The sequence below is a fragment of the Theobroma cacao genome, chromosome 3 (assembly GCF_000208745.1).
Source record: "Theobroma cacao cultivar B97-61/B2 chromosome 3, Criollo_cocoa_genome_V2, whole genome shotgun sequence".
NCBI lineage: Eukaryota > Viridiplantae > Streptophyta > Magnoliopsida > Malvales > Malvaceae > Theobroma > Theobroma cacao.
Window position 1 is genome coordinate 35,970,340 of NC_030852.1, and position 18,872 is coordinate 35,989,211.

General features: G+C 37.4%; 3 protein-coding genes across 6 annotated transcripts; 1 reads left to right on the forward strand and 2 right to left on the reverse strand.

Annotated features, from left to right (window-relative positions):
- Positions 32–3,902, reverse strand: LOC18606893. Its single transcript, XM_018117158.1, has 11 exons — positions 3,353–3,902; positions 3,234–3,289; positions 3,008–3,148; positions 2,864–2,912; positions 2,726–2,778; positions 1,908–2,578; positions 1,692–1,738; positions 1,531–1,576; positions 1,318–1,366; positions 1,010–1,138; positions 32–744 (listed from the first exon to the last, which is right to left on the reverse strand). Exons 1-11 carry the CDS (start codon positions 3,746–3,748, stop codon positions 621–623), a joined length of 1,761 nt encoding a protein of 586 aa, XP_017972647.1. The 5' UTR covers positions 3,749–3,902; the 3' UTR covers positions 32–620.
- Positions 6,020–11,447, reverse strand: LOC18606894 (replication factor C subunit 3). Its single transcript, XM_007040766.2, has 11 exons — positions 10,507–11,447; positions 10,290–10,400; positions 9,856–9,888; positions 9,080–9,257; positions 8,112–8,290; positions 7,895–8,031; positions 7,099–7,194; positions 6,929–6,998; positions 6,754–6,831; positions 6,564–6,660; positions 6,020–6,454 (listed from the first exon to the last, which is right to left on the reverse strand). The coding sequence occupies exons 1-11, from the start codon at positions 11,359–11,361 to the stop codon at positions 6,354–6,356; spliced, it is 1,935 nt and encodes a 644-aa protein (XP_007040828.2). The 5' UTR covers positions 11,362–11,447; the 3' UTR covers positions 6,020–6,353.
- On the forward strand, positions 14,479–18,865 carry LOC18606896. Of its 4 annotated transcripts, none has more exons than XM_018117606.1 (10): positions 14,479–14,792; positions 15,117–15,221; positions 15,472–15,631; positions 15,772–15,849; positions 16,071–16,434; positions 16,609–16,721; positions 16,913–17,077; positions 17,221–17,360; positions 18,308–18,400; positions 18,498–18,865. In XM_018117606.1, the coding sequence occupies exons 2-10, from the start codon at positions 15,148–15,150 to the stop codon at positions 18,655–18,657; spliced, it is 1,347 nt and encodes a 448-aa protein (XP_017973095.1). In that variant the 5' UTR covers positions 14,479–14,792; positions 15,117–15,147; the 3' UTR covers positions 18,658–18,865. The 4 variants fall into 4 exon arrangements, with proteins under 4 accessions (XP_017973095.1, XP_017973096.1, XP_017973097.1 ...); XM_018117607.1 differs by having other exon boundaries at positions 14,479–14,709; XM_018117608.1 differs by having other exon boundaries at positions 14,479–14,704.

Sequence of the window (18,872 nt, forward strand, 5' to 3'; positions counted from 1 at the left end):
TTTAGGCTTTTATTTTTTCATTTAAACTTGATAGGGTAGAAAACAAACAAGTTGAAAGGTTATAAATAAATTAGGTATTCAGGATGTTAACTTGAAAAAGGTGGGATACAATTTCGAATAGGTCCGCTATTCTCTTAATCAGAAATTAGAAACTCTGTTGCCTGTGTAGTATCCTCCTGCTTTCCCAAAAAACCAAAAGGAGAAGCAAAGAAGCATTTAGTTTGAATTGTCTTTCCTTTTTAATGATTTATGGTAAGCCTGGAGGTGGCCATTGGAGGTAGTACCAGTTGATGCAACAGATCAGATGTTTCATGTTAAAAGCTGAGACCATGCTTTATACAAGTTAGAGGCAAGGAAACGGGCTGCTCTCACTCTTTAGCTTTAGGCTTTATATTCAGCAACTATTTGCTCATTTTGCTGGACAAAAACCACGCAAAGATAATCTCGGCAGAAAACGATGCCAATGCGGCCATGTATTGTATTATCATACCAATTTTAGATGCCTAGCTAGGGTAGAGTTTTCAGTTTTTGTATATCTTTGGAAATTTCCTGTTGCTGTCAGCCATAACTTGAGCTGCTTAACCTGGTGGCAACGGTCCAGTCTATAGGAAAGTATGCTTTTACATGTTGCCTGAATCCGCAATGATCCTCTCAATCTCTTCCAAGAGGCGCTCCTTTTCATCTGTCAACTCCTCATTCTGCTTTTGAAGCTCTTCAATCTGCTTAGTTTGCTCCGAGTCCTTTCTGAGATTTTATAGGTACAAAAATAAATTTGGTTAATAATGATGAAAAAAAAACCAATGCTGATATTAATCTAAAAGTGTGTTCTTGGCTGCTAGTGAGCTTCTATCAGTGCAGAGACATGAGCCCTCAGAGCTTGTAATGGTTAAGAAATTTTCTCACGTGCATCAGGATTGGCGGCAACCAAGCCTGAGTTGTTCTTACATTTTGATTTGAGTTACTCTACAATTGACCTATCACGAGTAACTTAACATTGATCTGCTGTTACCTGTTCATGAAAGACAGGTTAAGTTTGAGTGAACGAACTTCCTTCTCAAGAGTTTCACAACGCTTCAAGACTGATTGCATGTCAGATGGAATTGCTGGGGTCGAATTCCTTTCTTTTGCCTCTGCCATCCTGAATCATCAAGTATTGAATGTAAACAAAAGATTTTCAAACTATATCAAGAGGTATTGATTTAACCCTGGAGAAGCTGGTAAGTGAAAAGCTTTGGAAAATCCTAAAAAGATGAAGAAAGAGCTCATTGCTAAGGAAGAGGGTACTCTCCCAAGAGTTGCTCAGACTGTTTTACTTACTTTCTTGACCGCTCCACTCTTCGCTTTTTCGTTGGGTCTGCCCTGTCCACTGCATTGTTTTTTGGGTCGGTTAGTGAAGATTATACGGTTATCTATTCAGCGTGCAAAAGGAATGAGACAATTTTCAAGAACAGTAACTCAGTTTCAATTCAGGAGGACATGATTCGAACTGAAACAATGAAGAGAAATGCATAAAATGGGGAAGCTGAGTACCAGAACCAGCTGATGTCACAGATCCATAACGAACTAGGCCTCCCCTCTGCTAATGATTCCAAGGTAAACAACCAAGAGAAGTGAAAGGTAAGTAAAACACCCCCTAGGTTCGCGAAGCTTTTGAGGAAAATGTTAAACTCATATCAAGTAATGAAGAGTACCTTCCGATCATCTTTCAGATTATCAATTATCCGTTCTCGGAAATCCGCTGTAAGTTCGAAAGAATGTACTCATGTCAAATGATGAGTGAATCAGCATATGGTTCGTAGGAAAACTGGTTATTCATCAATTTACTTCATGCATTCATATAGATTCTGGTGATAAAGCCAGTTCTGTAGATTGCAGTAGCATGTTTCGTTATACTGTGAACTGCTTACCTTTAGATTTACAGCCATTTTCTGAGCTCCTACCATTTCCAACTTGTTTCTTTGAGCTTTCACATATGCTTAAGGTTTGACTTGAGTTGCTGGGGCCATCACATGCATCAAAACCAGATGAAACCACCGGAGCAGCAGCTGAGGATTCACTTTGAGAGGCTTCTCGAGAAACTGTGCTCATCTGAATTGTGTTTGTGGGATTTACAAAACCTTCCAGGTCAAGATCCATAGGCCCTTGAACAACTTGCACAACCCCGGTATTTGTTACTTGGCCAAGGGATACTTCTGCAAAGGCACCTGGAATTTCATGAAAAAGATTTCCTTGTCCCTGGTTGAAGGTGCTATTAGGCATAATGGAACTATCTTCACCAGCTTCTTTCTCAATCTGGTTGCTAAGCTTTTTGCGTTCTAGTGTACCCTTTAGCATGCTGACAACAGAAGATACTTTGTCTACATTTCCTGTTTGGGGTGCATTAAAAGTGGAGGAGGACGAATTTGATGGGGACATGAATGTTCCCAGTTGATTGGGAATCTCACACATGGGTATGTCATTGAAACCATTTGGATCTGATAATTCTACTTTCATTTTATTGACACCATTTCCGTAAGAATTGAGTGCATCCTCCATGCCAAGTGATGTTTGAGCATTTTGCATAGCAGCATACCTCCTCCTATATAACAAATTTATGGAGGTATATATCAGAGATATTTATTGGTAACCCAACCGAAAGATCAGCACAATGATTATCATTACTTAAAACTTCCCATAGATTGATGGACAGGAATAGTTCTGAGCATAAATTAGAAATTACTGATACCTTAGTTCAGAAGATCTACTTCTTGTCATGGGCTGTGAACTATGAAACCATGCCTGCAGTAAAAAGTTGGGATAACATCAAAAGATCGTGAAACGTTGCTGAATTGAAGTTTCTGTAAAGAGCTATACACAAACTAACCTTGGCTAGATACAAATTACTAGCCTGCAATCCCTTTTCTACAGCAGTCCTGATAAAAAACGAACCCAAAGTAAATCATTCGAATAAAGTAATCTTGTAACTAAGTAATAGTAGCTGTTCCAAGTGTTCTGCAGTAACCACCACCTCATTGAATTTTGATTGACGTCCCCTGAGGTTTCTTCCCCAATGGAATTATTCTGCAAAAGCAAGTCATCGCTGCTCCTTTTCTTTTGAAGCGAAGTTCCAGGTTGCTGACAAGACAAACTGGCCATCTCGGTAGATAATCTGCACTCATTTCCCAAGTAATAAACATGTCATTTCTTGATCAGAGAAAGCAATATCGAGATTGAAGGTGATGATATCCACTCACCTTCGTGATGCTTGTCGAGTACGATGTGCTATGCTCGAAGAATTGTGACCCTGATTCTGAAATCCCGCAATGATCAGATCATAAAAGAGGAATCTACATCAGACCTCAAAATTCCTTACCAGAATAAAAGTTTTTGAACTAGAAATCACAAAGTAAAAGAGTTTTAAATTATAGGGCCCCTGGTTAGAATTGCTTGCCTCTCCATTGGTGAGCCAGCTTCTGAAAAGCTCCTCACTATCTGCACGAAAATTCTGAGAAAGATTCTTAAACCCCAGCATCTCCATGGTTGGAACTGGCATCCCGATTGAACTCTCCATCAATGACTTGAGAAACAGCTCCTCGCTCGAGTTTCTGTAAAAATCTGAAAACTGTCTCCCCTCAGTCTCCATGGCACTCTTCTCTCCCGAACTTCTATGACTCGGCAGCAATTGGCATGAATCAAAACTCTGCTTGATGGTTCCTGGCTTTAAGAAAGAATCACCTGCCAAGTTTCCCTCGTTTCCACCATTGACCATATTAGCAATAATTTATGCCTGTGAACAAATGGATTCTATCAATCATTTGAGGATTGGAATTTTTTGAGTCCCTCCAACCAAATGCTTAGACCCCTATAAAAATTCTATGCTACCAATCAAGGCTTCAACTCTATTCTGTAAGCAAACCTTACAAAAGAAATTTAGCTCCAAAGAAGCAGTTCCTTCCTCTATAAGCAAACCAAAATTTCCTTCCAATTCCTGAACCAAAGATCCTTTTGTTTCTCTAATAATCAATGATTTAAAAAAATATATTGCCCCTTCAAGGCTTAAGCCGAAAATGATTAAAAAACTGGAAAATTAGGCTTATTTGAGGACTAAGAACAAATAAGAAATTGAATATGGTATAGAAAAAGATCTTATGAACTTAGGTTATACGGCATACCTAGGCCTACTAATTTTTCTTTTTGTTTATTTGAATAATTTAAAGAAAAAGAAAAGGGTTATGTTGAACATAAAAAATTGTAAAAAATGTGGGAATCTTGGAATTATGAGTTTGCCATGATTCCAACATAGCATGGATTGTCTTTTTCATTAGCTTTCCGATTTAATTTCTTGCAGCATTACGTCTGGCTTACAACGCTTGCAAACCGTTGGTGTGGTTGTCTAAATTTCTTGAATGGAGTGGTTAAATTGAGCTTTTGATTTAGAGAAATGAATTGATGATGAGCCTGAAAACGACAGCCTTTCTTTTTTCTTCTCTTTTAATCAAATGTAGCTGCTGAGAGGCAGTATCAACTTGCATTTTCATATTATTTTGTGTGATTTCATGTATGCTTCAACTTGCATTCTCGAACACGTTTTATTCCCACTGTACTCTCAACCATTTCATTTCAATTTTACATCAATTTTACTCTTTTAAGTCGTTTCGTTTAAATATATAATCTTTTAAAATAATTTCGATTTTCATCTTCTCATCAAATCGTTTTATTAAAATTACGTGAATTGAAATAATTTTAAAATAATTTTACGTTATAAAATTTAATAAATTACATTATGTAGTAAATAATTGAATTATATCACGACGAACTGTTGAAATTGAATCAATGATTGGAGGTAGGAGCAACGAATAAGTTCAAAGGGCAATGACAGTGTGATGCAAAAGCCGCCGAATGACTGTAGATTAAGCATTCATTAGACTTTAATTACTAGGAATTACAATAATTTTTGTGCCTAAGGAAACCGACGTAGGCTCCTAGTGAAAGCAAAAACAAAATTTAAGAAAACAATTAGTCAATTGATAATACTTTTGACTCAAACTTTGTTTGAGAACGGAGCAAAGCATCTATTCAAACACAAGACTATAGTGGATGTGTCGTAATTACTGACGAAATTTAAACAATTAATGTCTTTTTCCAACCAATATTTTTTTGATTACATGCAACATGTAATGGGGCATAATTCCATGGAATATTTTTAGCTATTTTATTTTATGATTTAATCACTTCTTTGGAAAGCCGGCATTTGGGAATTCGAGACGAGTGCATGCTGACATATTTAACCTTGTTTGTTTTTAATATCAATTCTTTTAGTACCAATAAACTTAATTATATTGCTGATTTTCAAAATAAATTTAAACTAAATATTATATCAAAGTTCAAAGCCACTTAATGAAAAGTACTTTTGTTAATTCCCGTTACATCTAAGGGCAGACTTGGCAATATCCTCTATATTTTATCTTTTATTAAAGAAGGGAGAAAAAAAGACTTAAAAATAATAAAAATCAAACAATGACCAGTAAAGTCCTGCAATCGTGTTACAAACGGAGCGATTCAAGGCTCTGCAAAACTATATAATCTGTTTGTGATAAATGAGACAAATTACAAAATGAATATAAATTAGTTGGTTTAAGAAATATAAAGCACAACATTGAATTGAAAACACCAACTTATTTTAGTAAGTTCGAATATAAAAAATGAAGTAAAATTATCTGACAAGGATTATTATCGTCGAAAGAATTGTAATAATTTTTAGTCATTTTATTAAACGGTGTGATAATTAATTTAATAATTTTTTTTCAATATATATATATATATATGATTTAAAATTTCTTTACACAACCTTTGTCATAAGACAAGATCATAAAAAAAAAAAAAAAAACCAAGAGAATCATGGCCCATGGTCGAAACTCGAAAGTCAAAAGATTGTCGTTAGGGAGTGGGCTTTTCTCTTCCTTTCTGAGCCCAAAACTCGACCGAACGTTCACTCTGAGCCCATCAACTAGACTAGCTCCTACAATTATCAGAATCACTGTTTCCGATCTAATTACAGCTCATTCCATTACTTGTCTGTTTACGTATATGATATTCAAATTAGTAAAATATAACCGAGTTCATGATGTACATTTAATCATCATTACACTGTATTTAACATGGAATTTGTTTGAAGGCAAAAAAAAAAAACCCATAAAGTTGTGAGTAGATTCGACTAGTAACTCGTACAACCTTAACAGCAATAATGCTCGAATCAATATCCCGTTGCTTCGATCCATATGTATTCATTTTTCAAGGAAAATGTTGGAGCCTTTTACCTCTCCATCAGGTTCTCAACCAGAGAGAGAGAGATTAATGGCAGAGCAAAGGGCTGATCAGCAATCGCATGAAGTCCCTTCGCCCACTAGGGGCGTGTTGCCTGCATTTGCCATCCTTAATTGATTGTTGTACCAGCTCATGAATCTGGCTATGAACTCTGGAATAATTTTAACATGAATTTGTGTTAAATAGAGAAACAAGGAAGAACAGGATATTTAGTTACGAATTATTGCTCTGTAAACTTGAAGGTTTGTATGCTTACATACCTTCGATTCTCAAGAAAATCCTCATGTTCTTTCTCACCGGGTCGATAACCTTAATGCTCATTTCATCCTCACTCTCAATCATGCTTTCATCATCCCTCTTTAGTGTAAGGCATTCATTGGAATTAGCTCTTAAACATCATGGAAATGAGATATTAAGGAGAAAAGAAAAGGTGGGTATCGGCGTTCATACATTGTATTCATCATATAAACCATCAACTTGAGTATGCAAGTTCTCGTGCATATGCTTTTTCACTTCTTCAACCAGAGACTGCAAATGAAGATGATTAAGTTGAATTACTAGAATGGAAATCTAAACAGTTTCTGACTCAAGATGCTGGTTGATTTGTAGGGGAAACACTTCCTACCTTGAATATGAAGTCAGGAGATACATCATGCTCTATGAGAATTTGAAGCTTTCCGCGGATTATGTATAGCCTGTAAAGAAAGTCCAGAAACGACCAACACTCTTTCAAAGCTATAGTAAAAGTTGAGAGCCCCAGATTGAAATTTCAGATGTAAGCTAAGAACAACTCACTGTTTTGGACTTCGTTCCTCGACTATGTTCTTGGCAATGTTTGCAATGTCATCTTCCCATCCAGTTAAAATTACTTGGTCTTCCTTAAAAGGATAACTGCAACTCAAGAATAAAGTGTTCACCAAACAAGAGAAACGTGGAAACACTTTTGGCTTCTTCATTTTCAGCATTTACGGCAAAAAAGTTTTTGAGAGAGCTTTGTCCGACCACTTCCTTATTTTGCTGCCATCTTCAGGGGATATTTAATGAAATTGATGCATTGGTTCAATCATTAGGGCATGTCACTTTTAACCACACTATGAGGGAAGGGAGCTCCTTTACGGATGCCTTAGCCTCAATATGGTGTTGATCAAGAATAAATGTTTCTGCTTGGTGGTAGCTATGCTGTTTATATCACCTATGTTTTATGTCTTCCTTGCTGCTTATTCTTACCTAGGCGTTGCTCTTATTGGGCTCTGTTCTGATAGCAATTTATGGCTTTATTGTTTATCTTGTTCTATGGCTTGTCATGTGGGTTCTGTTTTAGCAATCTCTGTCCTTATTCTTTATCTAGTGCCATGGCCTGTCTTGTGGGGCTTGGTGTTGTTTAGCTTACTCTATCGCCAGGTTGTCCCTGGTTTTCCCATTTCTGGAATTTTTCTGTCTGCTGTGATGGGGTGTCTCATGACTACCCACTACTGTATCTTACAGTTATAAATAAAATCTTATCTTTGGCTGAGCAAAAAAAAAAAAAAAAATGGAAACAAGAAGTTAAAAGATGGAAAGGATGGTGGTGGAGATGTGTAATTTTCCTCACCTTGAGTGCCAGCAGGCTTCGAATGAACGAATGGCTTGACGGAGATTATTCTTGGAGCTGTCGGCCATCTTTTCCGCCAATTTAGTTGGCAGATATATGTCTTCTTGCTTAGCTATAAATTCCAGAACTTCAACAATCTGAAGACATGAACAGAACTTTATCAAAATCTCTGGATATGATTCCATTTACTCTGGTAGTGTGAGTGTTTCCCACCCACCTCTTCTTTTGAAGGCGGAAGTAGCCGAATGAGCGTGCAAATTGACCTAATTGGCTGAAGCCTTGAGACATCAGAGCAGCAGAAGAAAACCTTATTGTCCCCTTCATACCTTTCTAACAGCCATTTAATGTACAGCAGGGCATCTGTGCTTAGCTTATCTGCTTCGCATAGAATTATTACTGCAGACAGAAACAAAAGTCAGGAAATTAGTTAGGATTTTGTTTCTTTATACTGCTATCTGCTGTACATGGACGCAAAATCTTCTCTGTACAATATGAGATCAGCTTTGCTACCCCAGCTCAGTGAAATACAAGACATCCAGTAATCAATGGGTTGCATCGCAAGTTCCCTAATCTAGTGGCTACCAACAGGGATCAGCTCCCCAATTGGCTGTCCCTATCCTAGACAAAAATACAATCCCACATGGCTTTTTCACTCTAACTTTTACTCTAACTTCGTAGGTAAAGGAACGTTGTCAGCCTGCAAAATCCAAGCACCGACGACAGTCGACTGCCATGGCCAGAGAGCGACCTACCGATCCACCAGTGATTGGAATCTTAGCCTATTTTATCCTCCGTTGTTTCCAGCTGTGTGATGCTCCAGTCTCGTTCCCCCGATGTTTTCCTTTCCCCTGCCTTCCACTAGAGAAGCAAAGTGCCAACAGTTCTGTTGGACTTAAAAACAAACCAATCCTGCCAGTTGCTTGACAATACACATAGCCTGGCCAAAGCTCCCATATACACAAAAAATCATAGAAACTAAAGACAAGACCCCCTGTCTCCAAGGGATGTGTGTGTGAACCAGTCAAAAAGAAACAAAAGTTGATATATCAGTGTCTTAAAAGAAAGCAGCAGAGAAGGTGAGAAAAAGCAAGAACTCTCGGTCCTCTCTGCTCTCCTAAATGGTGAAATCAGTATAATAGTTTGCAGTTGACTTCTTGTTAGGGGAGTGGAACTAATCAAACATACCTCTACAGTTATCAGAGTAGGACGACGTAGCTTTATTAGATTTAGAGGTCTTGGTTTGTGTTTCCTTCATTAGTTCCACAATGACATCCTTCTCATACCCTTTTAGATCCGAGAGATTGACCTCTACATGCTGGGAAGATTCCTTCACATTTACTTCGATTCTTCCTATTGATTCCCCCTGTCAGAATGTTTCATAGGGAGATCCCAATTTAGGACAAGTCAAATGCAAACTACTTTATCATGTCAAAATCTGCAGTTTAATTACAATTGTGAATCATCAATAAAACGGTAAGATAACCAAACACTTTTAAATTTTGATCAAAACTATATAAAAATTTATTAATTTTTAAAATAGACACTCTATCTCAATCGATGTTAATGTTAAACATAAAATATCTAAAATATCATTTTTTTATTATTTTTTTTCCTCTCAGATCGGTTGACAACGTCTAACCGATCAGCTATCTCTATCCTACGCTCCCCTAGAAAACACTAGATTAGTACTCCATGAGAGCACTAAGGCTTCCAAGGGAGCCCCAAATTGGGTTCCTCAAGGGAACACTATGATTATTTTAAAAATATTACCACATCATCAAACTAATAGAAATATTAACGTTAATTAATGACAGGATTTATGTATCTAGCGAAAACATATTTTTTGATAAAATATTTTTTTTGAAAACTAATAAACTTTCATGTAATTTTGATCAAAATTTAAAAGTGTCATAGTATTTTATCCTTAATAAAAATGTTTACCAGAACTGAATGAGAATTACCTTCAAGTCAAATGCCTTGCGCTCGTCCCTAGTCTGAAAAAACATGAAAGAAACCTTTGGTTAACTAAATGAAAGAATGGAGTTTCTGTGGTCCTTTCTAAACAATACTACACGATATTAGTTCTATTCTAGGAAACAAACAGACTCATTGAAAAGCTTTGCAAGGAATGCGCCACACAGTTAAACATAGATCTATAGATATGATCAGTGACTATTTGCATGTAATGAAGTTGCTGTCCTGAGATTAGAGTACATTATTAGACTTCTATTTAACTATTGGTGGTGGTGGTAGTAGCACCATGGCAGCCAGCTATATTTATCCAAGAAAGGGAAAGAAAAGAAAAGAAAGTTCAAGTTTAAATCTTCCTCTCCATGACTTCAACCAAAAAAAAAAATGTTGCCCAATGCTACCGGATATTCAAATTTTACGGTACCTGGAGTCCGTCAGGTCCAAAAGCTTCTCGAAGCATAGCCCAGATCATGGTTCTCTTCCCAACGCCAGGGGGTCCTTCAAATATAACATGATCGCATAGATCGTATTTCACCTGTAACATCCATCATCTACCGTTCAAATGCATTCCAAACTTTGCTCAGTAGACACATATATAAGCGTAAAAGATTAAGCTATGGAAAGGGATGAATTAATCTCACCAAAGCCTGCAATCGAGTGGCCTCACTTTTGTTGCAGATGAAATCTTTTAAAGCTTTGGGTCGGTACTTGTCTGCCCATATGAACTTTTGGTTCCCCTTGTGAGTATCGGCTTCTTTCTTCTCATCATTACTAGGAACAGTTTTGGTCGGCAAGATTGTTAGCGTCGGTGGTGCGGATGGTTCTGATACTCTCTCCCTCAATGGCTTCACCTCATCAACTAATTGAGGATCAGGAGGATCGGTGGCCTCCTTCTTCTCTGACTTCATCCCCTTCGGAAAAGTTGTTTTAACAGAGGTTGGAGGAGCAGCAGCAGGAGAGGGGTCCTGGTTACCAGTTTTTCTACAGGTGAAGCAGCTAGAACTAAATTCTTGCACTTTAACGAAGAAAGAGGAAAGAGTGCTGGAAGTGGTCGTGAAGACAGTAGTTGTGTGGCTAACACGTCCAGGACTCTCTGCTCCAGACATATTTTTTTCGCGATTGATGGAGAGGGTTAAATCGATGAGTCCTTTGTAATAAGGACTGCACTTGTGGTTCTTTTCATCCACATGATTAAAAATGTAATTGCTGATAGTAGCCCTGTGAGAAAGTATGCCATGCAACTTATTATGTGCATCGAGACTCTCCTCTGTTAAATCAGAATGCTTGGAGGAATCGTTGCCTAGTCGTCTGGGGTTGATGTAGTCGCCTAGTTTATTGATGTTGCTCCAACTAGTCCAGTAAGAGAACTTTGTGGGCCGACTAGAGCACGTTGAGGAGCGGCTGGACCGGGGTATGAGAGTCTCAGATTTCTGGGTTGTGATAATGAGGTCTGGATTGGGTGAGGAGCGCCGGAGGATTGTTGCTGGACTCGGCATCGCATTTGCAGAGCTGCCAGGATCTGCAATGTGCTAGTTCTTTGTTTGCCTGCCAACTTCTCTTTCTTTTGTAAGTTTCCTTTCTTTCTTTTTTTTTTTTAATAAATTCGTAATCCTACTAATTAAAGTTAGGAAATGCCAAAGACTTCGATGATTCTAATGAATGTTGACATGTGCTGGGCGTCACGAACGATGCATGATTGATTTTGTCGCACTCAAATTCATGGGTCAAACCGGCTGGTGCTTGTTGCTTTCTTGGAGGAAAAGGCTTATAAAACGATCGACAGTACTCAGAATCTTGGAGGCAAAAATATCCCTGGTTCCACAAATCCGAGCTATGCTTGAGGGTTAAATACAGACTAGTTCCTCTTTTCAAAAAACAAAAAAAAATGCAGACTAGTTCCTGATCGGGTTTTGAGAACAAAGCTCATTCTATACCTGGTTCTGTGATTTTGTGGGAACTATCAATCAAATAATCAATTTTTCACTTGAATCAATCAAACCCCTCGGCCAGGTTGGTGTTCATCAAAGCACCTGCTTTGTTTTGAAAAACAAGTTTAAGAATCTGAATGCTGGCTTCTTAAACTGACGCATGAAGATTTGTATTTAATGGGCGAATAATCACCATTACCCTCTTTCTGACTAGGTTGGTGTTGCAGAAAAAGATAACTGGAGGGCTTGTTCATGATTGGGTTGTCTTCAAAGTAAGGCTTTGTTTAACTCAGACTGCGCAGTTCTCTCCAGTTCACTATCTCCTTGGTTTTGTTAGCTCACAGTTTGTGTAGTTAAAGTGAACATAATGATTAAGTTTTTCAAATTTTGTTCTATTCCTGGATGCCAATCTGAGTACAATAAAGCCTTACTCAGAAGACAACTCTTTGAAGAAGATGGGGTTTGCGGGACCAGCCGGAACCATTCAGGCAAGCTCTGATTTTCTGTCTGTAAGTGGTACATCATTCTTTTTCTGTTTGCTTGGTGCTCTTCCTGAACTTGAAGTAAAGCATTCTGTTGTCAGGAAGCTGATTTTGATGCCAAATCTGTTGCAAAAGCTAAAACTTGTAGCAAATTCAATACCCAAACCCGCTTGGGAAATATGGAGTATGAACCATATCAGCCAGCCCAACAGTTCCTTGCCAGGTTACTCTTTTCTGTCATCTTCTTGGAGAAATTGCATGTCAAGCATAATTGAAAAAATTCTATGAAAAAGAATTTTATGGAAATGAAATAGGTACTCCCTCGATGTAGCCCAATGATTAAAAAGAAAACGATTCTAGTATTTTCCTGTCAGGAATGTCGAATTTGCTGAATATAAAAATCTGAGAAAAGAAGAAAACAAAAGGGGTACGCATGCTTGAGGACTGACGTAGACTTAGGCCCACTAGGGACCACTTTCCAATTAGGAGTAAGCCTAGTTTGGTGCCTTAGCTGCTGTTGGATGTGGCCATGGCCCACCGTTTCACTGCCTTGATGACGCAGGGCCCATAGGAGTGAGCATAGTTTTGTCAAAATCGAATTAATTGAAGATTTTTGATTAATTGTTAATTCGATTAAAATGTTTAATTAATTCAGTTAATTCGATTGGTTTCGATTTAAAAAAATTTTCATCTGTTTTCATTTTAATTTTTATTAATTAAATTAAACAAATTAATTTGTTTACCGACTGTTTCTGTTTAAATAAAATATTGATTGATTTGTTTATTTTTTTAAGTAAGTTCAATTAATTCAATTAAAAGAAAAATTTTAATCAAATTAATTGATTTAATTGAGTACATATTATTTTCAAAACTTGAGTAATTGAAATACGTGAGTGATTATATCATAACTATAAGAATAGTCGCGTAATCTAATTGAATTTTTTCAATTAATTGATTAATTTGAAAAAAAAAATCAATTAACTGAATTAATTCGTTAATTGGTTAATTTTGTTACAATAAAATTTCGATCAATTTGTATAACCTTTTTTTATTAATTCAATTAATTTGATTAAAAAAAGTAATCAAATTAACCGATTTAACAGAATACAGATACTTGAAGTTAGGGTGTATGAGTGATTATGTCCTCATTATAAGGATAGGAGTGTAATCTAACAATATATATATAGATATGTATAAAATTAGAAAAGTCATTGCTTGCGACCAATTACCAAACCACATGGCATAATTGATTCAACCATATGCTTCCAATACTTGAAAACTGATGATGACAAGGATCCTATCCATGCAAATAAATATTGTCGTACGGTAGGTAGGAAAAAGATGAGAACGGGGCAGTCCCTAAGATCCGGAGAAGATGATTCTAAAGAATTATTCCATTCCCAAAATTTACATGTAATTGATAGATCCATATTTCTATACTAAGTTTGCAAGGAATTTTGTTAATGTGTTATTTGTTACTGGACAGATCAGATGGTACTGGTGGATATGCTTATGTTCTGTGGTTTCTCCTGCAATGGCGACACTGATTACAGGCACACAGGGAAACCAAAAAATGATGGAAACAAAAGTAGCCCCAAGCAAACGTCAGGTGGGGCTAACCAGGTTGGGCCCAATCATAATCCAAATCCACTTTCTCCCCATTTCTTTATTCGCTTTCTCCAGAAAATGGGATATGACTGTGAAAGCAAGTAAGCAACCAAGCAGGCTCTCTCCACTCCATCTATATCTTTGAATTATATTTTCTATTATCATGCAACCTTATCCCACCCATCTGCTCTTCTCTTTGATTCTGTTTCTGTGCCACGCTTGGAACTTGGCCGATATCAATAATTAAATGCTCTTCTTTTCGGATGGTAAAACTGCCTACAATCAAAGGAAGATTTCCACCACCCACCGCCCTTTTTGGTCTTTTCAAGCAGGCATTTTGGGTATTTCCAACCCAGTCTGAACTGTAAGGGAGTTACCAAAAAGGGGCTTCTCTTTACGTTTTATTTTCTGTTTTGTTTTGGTTTTTGTCCTTTCGAAGAACAAGACAAAAGAGGCAGCAAAAATAATGCAATATGGTCTGAAAAACAGACTCTAGGTAACCCTGCTCTTAACCTTGTGTTTAGGATTTAAAAATTAAAAGAAAATGGAAATGGGGTGATAAAATAGAAATAAATGGCGAGATAAATAGAGAAAGGCCAAGGGGGACTGCATTTCAACTTGCACAGCTATTCTCAATTTGTCATTCCCTTCCATCATCCATTAATTTGGCATTACCTTGGCTTATTTGCTTTGCTCCTATCATATCAGTTTAGCATCTATCTATCTATCTATCAATCAAGTTATTGCCACAACCAAATTCAAGGGAGGGAAAAGAAGGAGCAGCCTCACCCTTATAATCTCCTACAGCTCCTTCCTCTCTTGTAAGGTTCAAATTCTTGCTACCAACTCTTGTTTTTCTTCCTCCTGAACACACCCTCCGTTTCAGTCAACTGAAAAAACAAATTGCTGGTTAGACTTCAATTCAGCTGCCAACTTATTATGGATTTTGGGATATCTTGTCTCTTCTCCTTAAATCAGGCTTCATTGGGTTCATCATCTTTCTATGCATGCTTTAATTCATCTTCCAGATCATCCATTTTGTGTTTTGGAAGTAGTTTCCCAGAGCCCGAGATCTTAAACTCTGTCTTGAAACCCTCTTCCTCCAAATTCACTGCTGCCTCGTCTCCCTTTAGAGAAGACGCTTGATCTTCTTCCAGCTTTTTTACCTTTCTTTTTCTCTTGCTTTAGTGTGGTAGACTATTTTTTTTAGCTCCATTTTTCACCTTTCCCCAGAGCAATTTGCAAGGCAAGATAAAGTGACAAAATGTTGTGCACACCATATTGCGTGCCAGCGGCAGCTATGGCTTCTCCGACTTTCCCTGATCATTGCTTTATCAGGTAATTCTTCGATAATTGAACTTTCTTCTCTCTCTCTCTCTCTCTCTCTCTCTCTCTCTGTCCCTGTTCTTCTCTTTATATTGTAGTAATTGATTCTGCTAATTGGGTTTACTATAATTTGACTGTTGGGTTTCTCATAATAGTTGGGGGGAAATGAATATTTTAGTAGGAGTTTATGAATATAGAGATGGAAGAAGGATTTGTAGTAGGAAAACCCCTGGAATATCCGTTTATTCTTTACGATCATCAGGTATGATCATCATCATCATCATGATCACAAGGACTTGAGGAGATGGAGGATTAGGACTACTACTGCTGCTACTTCAGCTTCTGCTTCTGCTTACCCTCTCTTTTCCAATCAGATTCAGCTAACTAAAGACTCTTCTTCCCGTCACAAATTTTACCAGGAGGTTGATCTATAACAATATATGCATATATGTTGTTCATCCATTCTGGATATCCGCATCATCATGTGAATCATTTTTTATTACTTAGATTATCTTCCATTTCCGTTTTCTAATATTCTGTTGAACTATAATGCAATCAACAGGCTCTTAAGACTGCAAGGGACAAGTTCACTCGAGAAATCTCGATCCAGTCCAAGGACAAGGACATCTCTCTTGCTAAGGTACAAACATACTGACTACATGCTTACTTCCCCGTCTTTTTCTGTTTGACCTTGTCAAATTGCGGTACCAGCTAGATAATTTATAAGGCCTTCACTAACTCATTGTTTGTACGGTGACTGGTGAGAAGATAGGTTGTTACTTGAAGAGGTATTTAATTGCTTCATTCATGCTTTTGAAATGTAATTGGAAGTTTTATTTTGCTTGATATCTTTTGGTGTAGGCTTTGCTTTATGTTGCAGCTGAAGATGAGGCATTCATGGCTTTTAACCAAGAGATGGACACTCGCTCCCTCCTGAATGAAAGGAGAAATGTTTCTTCCCCATCTGATACCAAAGAGTGGGATTCTGTGGAGCAAATGCCTTTGGGTGGAAAGACCATATCTGAATGGCTGAGTGAGTTGGATGCAATTGCTAAAGAAGTTGAAGCAGAGCTAGTTTCAAGAGACATAGGCTGCCATCTGGTTGAAGTTTTGGAGGCAGTCAATTTAGTTCTTTTTGAGTTAAGAGGCTTCAAAAGATCCCCTGTTCTCGTGGATTCTAAGCATTCATACTTACACTCAATACTGAGCTCTGGATGTGGCAGTGGTAAAGCCTCATTCTACTTCATTTATGCAATAACACGCACTTGCTGCAACACATTTTCCCTCATAATTTGGGTCTAGTGGAATTGAAATTGTTTTTCTTTATTGTAACCTATGCTTCCTTATCATTTTGTTGTCATTTTTAGACATTCTAGTGATATGATTGCGTTGTTTACAGCAATTTTGCTTAGCATAATTTACATTGAAGTTTGTCGGCGACTTGGTCTAACCATTGTGGGATCTCGAGTTGGGGGAGATTTTTTAATATGGCCCCAGACAGGGTATCCAGAGGTACTTTAATCTTGAAAGTTTATTTTTGTGGTGCATGATTCTTAGTTCATGCTTGTACTGATGCATCATTTGATGTCTTATCCAATCCATAGTTATGTTTCTGGTTAGAAAAATTACAAGCGAGTTCCTTTTTTCTTTTGGCCACTTGCCTAAGTTGGATTTAAATTCAACTTTTACTCTTCTCTCTGTAGGAGCTCTTCAAAGTGACTTCAGGACACAGCTTGTTCGCTATTGTCAATGGAAGGTGTGTGGAGGACCCTAGATCAATGGCATCAGATTTAACTGGTACTTCACTTTTAGGGCTTGAGATAGCTACAAACCGTGATATTATTGGGATTGCTCTAGCCAATTTAATTGTAAGTCCTAGTCCTTATCATCAGGTTTTATTATTTTTTATAGAACTTGTGTTTACATTTCATTACTTGTGAACCATTCATGCCTCAAAATGCACTTCCCATATTTCTTTCCTACATATGAAATAAACTTAAAATAATTGCAGAGGCTTCACTGGAAACGTGCTTCGAGATCAAATCATGGGTTGATGCTGACTTCTCCCCTTAGGCATGTTCATAATGCTGATGAGAAACCTAACAAGATTGATAAATCAAATGTCCCTTTGTTGCGGCCTCAAGATCTTAGGTAAATTCTAATTTATCTTTATTATTTTAGGAGCATAACTCTCTTCCCAATATTGTCATGTATGTAACAGCTGTGTTTGTGTTCTTATGCAATATATAACTGTTTTGAACTACGTCTCAACAATTCTGTTGTGCATTTGAAGCTGAAGATGAGATGTTCTTTGTATTTGGCATCAGATATTATGACCTCATAAATAAATGTCTAATATAGTAAAGGCCATGCACTGCAACTTTGGTGTCTTTAATATTATCTGCTGTATTCAATTAATTCATAAGGTAAGAGACGAGTTGGGCTGCATTATTTGATCTGGTGAAGGTAAGTTGCATATTCATTGATGTTCTTTCTAAATGCACTTTACAACGAAGTTATCTCTGATAAGAATGGCGACTGGGTGGGACCAGGTTGGCATTACTTTCCGTGTCCTGCTTTACCAAGAAAAACTTTCCCTATCCATATGCTTTTTTCCCCTATTTTTGGTTACAAAGGGTGGTAAATGTGATATAGACATGTTATCCGAGTGAGGTTTTGGTATTTTGCTCGTGTTCTTTTCTTTTGAATTCTGTAACCTCTATTTCTCTTTTATAGTGACACTTGGTAGTGAGGTTAGGCTTTTGTTCCAATAAATCATCGACTTGTAAGGAGCAGGAGCATAGTTCACTGATATTATTTTGAACATTTTTATGTTTATATACACATACTGACAATGGCTATGCTCGAGTGTTGCTCTTAAACTTGTTTCCTTTTTTACCCCATTCTTTAAATGACATAATAATGTATTTGTTTTTCATGGGTGGTTTAGTCTCACTTCCTTGGGTTGGGTAGTATTGGTGCAAGTTTGACAGCCGAAACTTGTGCCAAACTCATGCATGAAGGCAGTTAATCAAGTTTTATATTATGCGAAAGAGCATCTTCATATGTGGCATGGTAAAGATTAAATTTCTTTGCAGGCTAGCTATCATGGCTTCAGAAAGATTGTTGATTCTGCAGCCACATAATTGGGCACTAAGGAGAGACCATGGCATGATGCTGTATTATAATAGGTATCAATTCCGAAACCTCTTTAATCTTAAAACAAGGCTATCTAAAGCTCTTTTAGAGTGATGATGGATGAAAATATATATGATATTAAAATGTCAGGGAATATGGCAAGGCAGTGCAAGAGCTTAGCATCTGCATGGCCTTTGCTCCAGAGGAAGAGGCAGAGATTCTTGAACCCTTTGTTGAGAAATTGCATTTGATGCGGCTGGAGTTGTCGTGGAAGTCTTTGGGTCATGCTGGCCGATTGGCTGTTCCTTGATTTTGTATATAACCCTCTCTCGCTCTCTCTGAAATCCTCCTTGAGGCACCTATAGTTTAATGGATGAGAAATCTGCTACTGTGAGTTCTATTTGACTTTGAATGAATATTCCACCTCAACCATGCTTGATTAGCATGCATGGCCTTTTTGATCATGAGAAGTGCGGTGGAAGGCGCATGGAGATCGAAATGCAATCCTTCTTAAAACATTTTAAC